Genomic DNA, 6586 nt, shown 5'->3' on the forward strand with positions numbered 1-6586 from the left:
TTGATTCTCAAAATATTTGCAAAAGGTGTTTTAATATTAAAGTGGAACAGAAATCGGTTTGGCATACACTTTAATTACAATAAACACAATTTTGTTAACAAATATTTTTGTCTTTTTAAAAAATGGACACAACAGTTGAGCACTTAAAAACCGTCAATACTTTTTAAAGAAAAAAACAAATGAACGATGAAAATCTGACCAGAGAAAACAGTCACCCACATGTCAAACAGGCTGACATGTATCACATACATGGTTACGCACACACACCTCCAGTGTTAAAGACAGTTTAAAAAAAATTCTACATATACAACAGTTTCTATAGTCTTTTAAACACATGATGTCATGTCAGTAAATGTACAAAAAATTGAACTGTCAGTATTTGTCTGACAATATTGCCTTAGTAAAAAGTAGTCTTGTCTGGCTGTTTCAGTACATTAGGCATATCCAAGAGTTAAAAAGAGAATGTAATTTCTTGAAAATACAATTCGTTCAATACTTGTGCTTGCCAAACTTTATATGAAATTACTCAAATCAAATTTCAAATGGATCTAATTTTCTTAATGAAGGCAAAGTGAGTTGTTCTCTAAATTCAAGGCTGTACTTTATCGTAATCTGGAAGCTGTGAAAATGTACCAAATGATTTGATTTTTCAAGACAAAAAGATATCACCGTTGAATTGTGTATGTTAAAGACACACTTTTGAAAGTTTTTTTCTAAAAAACAATCTGACCAAAAATGTGTTAAATATTATCATAGCAAGATTTGTGAAGACGTTTTGTCTCCAATGATTGCACATGTTACAGTGTCACACACAGTGATGCATTGAGAACAATACTTGCATCAGCTAAGTTGTTTCGCTTTAAAACACAATTTGTGAGTTCTTTTTTTAAATTCAAAGATCTCGCCAATAATTTAGTTAAATTCGTTACACAAATAATATCACTTGAGTTGCAGACAAGACTAGTAGCACCTAGTTGGAATAAAAAACAGACAGTGGAACATTTTTAAATACTTTTTTTTCTGTTTTTTTTAGTGTGTGATATGCAAAGCAAATTTAATACATGTGAATTTCAGGTTTTAAGGTCGGCAGCACTTTTCCATCTTGTCCAACACTTCCGAGTTCATTGAATAAATACGGCAAAATATAAATATTCATACATTAATTATTGTTATTATTCTGTATACAGCAATAATGTAATCAACTCCATCAACGACTTTTTTTCTTCTTTTTCCGCCTTTACAATACCCGAATACAATTTATATTATTACAGAGCATAATTCCTCAGATGTTTTTTTTTGTACAAAAAATGACATTTTTTTGAAAAGAATACGCATGCACAAATGCCAATACTGGGTGTTTTTGTTTGTTTGGTTATGCGGCTGTATATATATCTTAAATGACATTCGTGAATGGTGTAACCCTAACATGTCAGCTTCTAGGATGGTGCCAGCCTATTTTGGTTGGTTGCCCCACTTTCAGCCGCATTCAAATGTGTGTGTGCCAACCCTGGTGGCTACCGTGTCATGAAGTCTGGTGCCCTGCATTTAGCACTGAAATTTTTCCCATTCTTTTAAGCGAGAAATTCATTCCCTTCCCTTGGGCCCTGCATACATGTATTAATAATTTTCTTGAGGGCACACGACTGAAATTGATTAAAGCTGAAACCACGTTTTTAAGAAGTACACTGACAAATCAAAATTGCATTGATAAATACTTAAAAAACAACAAAAAAACTTGTTTTCTGAAACATAAAACCCTGAAACATCTCTGGTCAACAAAAAGCTGTTTGTGTTTGACACTGACCAGGCAATGCACATTAAAACACATCAAAACATAACGAGTTAAAATTAAAAATGTGATTCATGGAATATGTTACCGTGGAAACTAACTGGTGATGCAAATACAATACATGAACTTACAATGTGCTAAATCTCTCAAAAGCCTTTAAATGGAGTCAAGTTGCTTAAGAAGATTGTTTTAAATGTCGATGGAAAACATTACAGACTTGTTGAGGCTTCAGTATTTTCCAATATACAGATTTGTTAACAGTACTGTTCTCATGAAACGGTGGTTTTTAAATTTCAAGTTGCTTACTAGAAAATGGTTTAAAAAAAATTATGCAATATATAAATGATGCGTGTATGTTATTCAGTTTTTACTAAATGGGATTGGGTAATTATATTTAAGTCATAAAAAGGCAACTTGCTGGTTTGACAACAGTGATACAATTTAAAGTAAAAAATGCTTGTGGTTTTAAAAAACCATTTCTAGTTTTTGATCCGGAAATGACAAACGAGTCTCTATCACAAATTTAGAAATTGGTCACACAATCTTAAGACCCTGTGTGTAGTCCTTCATGTATAAAAAAGAATTACCTCAAGTTTTGTGAAATGCACTTTAGGTGGAAGTAACAACAGTAAGAAATTGGAGATTTTGTTTCGTGTCATCCATCAGTCCTGAAAAGCGGATGATGTCGGAAGTGCCCCGGGCCAAACAGTTGCGTCGCAATCGCAACTGGGAAAACGCAAATCACTCATCTTGAGCTTAAAACTGCAAAGAATTTCCTGTGAAAACCCCAATTTGCAATTCTCCGAGGCCCACCCTTCAATTTGAACAATCTTTTTTGGGATATCCTCTTCTGTCTTTTTTGGAATGAGTCCTCTTTTTTTTTTAGAGGTATACTGCACCTCCCCCCAGCAATACTAAATGCATTGGTCCACTCTTGTGGGAATGCGCAATACTGTGCACAGTTTCTTGGCCTGATCCATTCTTCCCTGAAGGAGGGGGGAGAGTCTTATTGAAGACTTCATCCCTCGAGGAGGGACCTGTTATCTCTTGAGCCAGTCGCCGTGGCAACAGTGCCTCAAGAAAAGCACTTAATACCAAAATACTCAAAGGCCGGAGACAGTATTCTCTCAACTGGGAGACTCGATTTCTTTGAGATTTCCAGAACCTCATGGCCTTTCACCTTACAGCCCCTGACCTCAAATCTCCGTTGCTGTTCATCTTTTTTCCGAATTTTCCCTTTTTAATTAATTAGTTGAGTTGCACGTTCTCGCGATTGCTACACAGTCCCTCTTTGATTTTATCAGCTTCGCAGCGTTCCACAATTAAATTCATCAAATTGACAAAACATTTCTGTCACAGCAGCGGAATCGTCAATTGCCTATTTTTTTCATTTCTTTAATTTTTTAAATAAAAAACCAAATTCAGACCGCAGAAATGGCAGCATGTTCACTGTTTTTTTTTTACACACATAAGTAAAGTACCGACCCTCAGTACAGTACTCTCTTAGGCAAGGCAGGCTTCTCCCAACAGCTCTCATCTTGAAATTTTCTCTCTTTTTAAAAAAGATTTAAGAAAGTCTGGAGCTTGGGTGGCAGATCATCAACGGACGTGTTTCTTCCTCTTCGTTCTTGGGAGGGCTGGTTGTTGGTGACGATGCGCTCACTGGTAGAGGATGTACCGTTTCATCATGGAGGGCAGTGGTAGCTGGTAGATGTCTTCCAGGTTTTCCTTGCCGACCGACACCCGGATGCCTCGCCTGCACAGGTCTTGAAGAGGGAGGGGTGAGGCTGTATAGGACAGGTGAAGAAACAACGGGGCTTTGGTCAATTATCGTTTCATTCGTATTCTTTTTTCCAGTTTACGGAAGTACATACATCGGCAGTTAGACTTGGCTTGAACGAAATTGCACTTGGCACTATTATGCCATCGAACTTCCTTTATCAACAACACATACAGAAAACAGATCGTGTGTCAAGAATTATTTCCAAATATTCAACCCCTTGGGTTTGGGGCCTTGAAATTAAGAATCTAGGGCAACTTTTAGCTGTGTAGATCACTTATGTGGACGAGTTTGTTTCGCCAGAATGGAATGGATTTCACATGCTGCATTTTTTGGGCTTCCTTTTGCATTAAGGAGAGCGTTTTTGAATTCATGCTCGACATGTACACTGCCATATGCCATTATTTCAAAACATGAAAGAATATAACAGGAAATTGACCGGGATGTTACACATGCGCTCGTGTCAAGTTCTCCCAAGAGGATTGGGGGGAAGGTAATACATGGCTGGCTCCACAGGCAACCCTCAGTGGACTTTGGGAGAATTTCAGAAACATTTGGAAAGATGTTTTTGATCACAAATAATTAATTGTGATGGACAAAACATCAGTAACAAGCAGACTTTAGGCAACAATATAAACCCTCTAACTGGAAAATATACAATGTACTGGCAATTTTGAGGTTTCCTGTGTGTGTGTCCCCCCCCCCCCCCCCCAATCAAATCCTGCAATTGTGGTTTTGCTCGTTAAATTATAAAGACATGTTGCAATACAATAACATAAACCATAGAAAATCAAACACGATGAATGTTTCGTAACATTCCACAGAAATGTAGAATTCTTTGTCAACAAAATTCTGGGAAGGGCTGAACTGATTATTTGAAAAACAAGAAATTTTGTTTATTTTATTGTTGCATAACTTGAGAAATTGAGGGATGAAATGTTGCGAGAGGGTTGCTACCGTTCCGAGCTCTACACTGTGTGCGAAGAATGCTCTGCTGTGGTTTTTGCAACACAACTATTCAATTGCACTGTTTATCATTGTATTGTGTTTGTACACTGATAGTCCAGCATTGTCTTGAGATTAAGCACTGTACAAATGTACTTGTTTATCCATTTTATCAATAGTCTTGGACAGCCCCCCCCCCCCCACACCACTAAACAAAGGCAGTGCGCCATCAGCCCCCCCCCCCCCCCCCCCCCCCCCCCCCAGATACCAGCTGCCTTCAGACATTCACAGTACAATGACCAACCCTGAGGAAACGGACACAGGCACACGATGCCGTGTCATCTTTTCACAGAAAAAAAAGAATGGCGCTACACGGGAAGGGCATAACATCCTATTGTTGGTTTGGGGACAAGGCCACTGCACCGACAATGCACATTATGTTGAGTTTGCACAAAGACTGGCAAAAAAATACACTGGTAGGGACAGGATCTTTTGCACGTTCTCATGATACACAAAAATCCTTCTTGGATTAAGAGCCAGGTGCGATATCTCGATACTGGTATTTATACAGCTAGGGCACTTTGGTTAGGTATTACAGGTCTTTGTTTCCGGACATTTACCAGAATTCTACAGAAAGATATTTCACTTTCCCCCACTTTCCTGTGCCACCATTGTCTACGAATATACATGTCCGTGAATTTATGTTTCTGTTGCGAATGTATAATGTAGTATGCATGTTTGTAAAGGATGAAATTCAGTTGTTTATTTGTACAGGGCTTATGGAACAAAGGGTCACACTCATGGTTTACACAAAAGTATCAGTATCTGTTTTCTTTGTTCACATTTTCAGTTTTCCCAAAGAGAGATTGAACAATGTTTAACAGTCAGTGAATTCACTTGTTTTAAGATCAACGTTTATTTGAAAGATACTCACGTTCAAGGCCTCCAAGGTACCTGACTGAGATTTCACAGTGTCCCCAGACGGCGCTGACGATGGGGAATAGTCTTTTGCCCTTCAGGCCGCGGAATGCCACACCGAGAAACTGTCCATCGGCAATAAAACTAAGCGTTCCCTCGTCCATGTCCAAGACCATCAAGAATTTGTCCGGGACGGGGAAATTGTCCGAGTTGGGCAAGAGCGGGTAGGACATGCCCGCTTTGTGCTTGGCGTCGTGGAAGACCTTTTTGCGACAGATGTCCCAACCCCAGGATTCGGCGTTGCTGCCGACTAGCGACTGGTACCCGACGCAGTGGAGCGGGGCGTCGGCTGTCGCAACGCCCACCACGGCGTGCGTGCCGCGCTGCCGCGAGTTCCAGTACACCTCAAATACGTGCAGTCCCCGGGTGAAACCCACTTTCCCCCGAATGCAGTCCGTGCTCTGTGCCACCGGGTGCCGGTGAAATGTCGAGGGGTCATCCTCTTTGACGAAAATGTTGAGCGATCGGTCCTCCTCGTTCCAGGCATATTTGTACTGCAATTCTTTGTCCACTGGGGGCATGTCCAGCAAGGTGTCCAGGCGATTGGGCTTGACCAGATCGCCGCTGTAGATGAGCTCCCGTTGGCTCATCTTGTGGGGGGTTCTCTGGCAATCTGCTTCATGCCGCCGGACAGTTTCTGCCCCATGACCAGCGATCGACTCATGCAATTGCCCGCCGTGTTGGCTCCTGGGAAGGCACTACCGCTCCGAAGATCCAGGACGATCGTCACACGATCCACACAGACGAACACAATAACAAATCTCCTCCTTTTAGCCACTCTTCTCTTTATCCTTAAGCACTTATCCCACTTTTTTTTTTAAGATCCTCTCCTCTCAGCGTCCAACGAACATTTGAGAGCAGTCAGCACACACTGATCCAACTTATCAGCTGTTGGGGCTTTTGTTGTCAACACGAGTCCTTGCACTCTGTTGTCGGTGACCCGCCGCTACGACTGACGTCACTAATGCGAGGCCTGCATCAAGGATGATTATGAAAAAAAAAAAAAAACCTGTCAGAACACTGTTCAATAATAGCCAACTCGGACCACAATGACGAGGAGTACAAGGTACACTTTTGACCAGTCCGGGGGGGGG

General features: G+C 40.6%; 1 protein-coding gene across 1 annotated transcript; it reads right to left on the minus strand.

The window, feature by feature from the left end:
- On the minus strand, positions 1-6489 carry LOC119742602 (protein gustavus-like). The gene is given in 3 exon segments (XM_038218716.1): positions 1-3576; positions 5449-6090; positions 6093-6489. Coding segments are annotated over 3 exon segments (834 nt in total). The 5' UTR covers positions 6157-6489; the 3' UTR covers positions 1-3448.
- Positions 6490-6586: the final 97 nt, after the last annotated feature.

This window comes from Patiria miniata, unplaced genomic scaffold, assembly GCF_015706575.1.
Source record: "Patiria miniata isolate m_02_andy unplaced genomic scaffold, ASM1570657v1 HiC_scaffold_6, whole genome shotgun sequence".
Classification (NCBI taxonomy): domain Eukaryota; kingdom Metazoa; phylum Echinodermata; class Asteroidea; order Valvatida; family Asterinidae; genus Patiria; species Patiria miniata.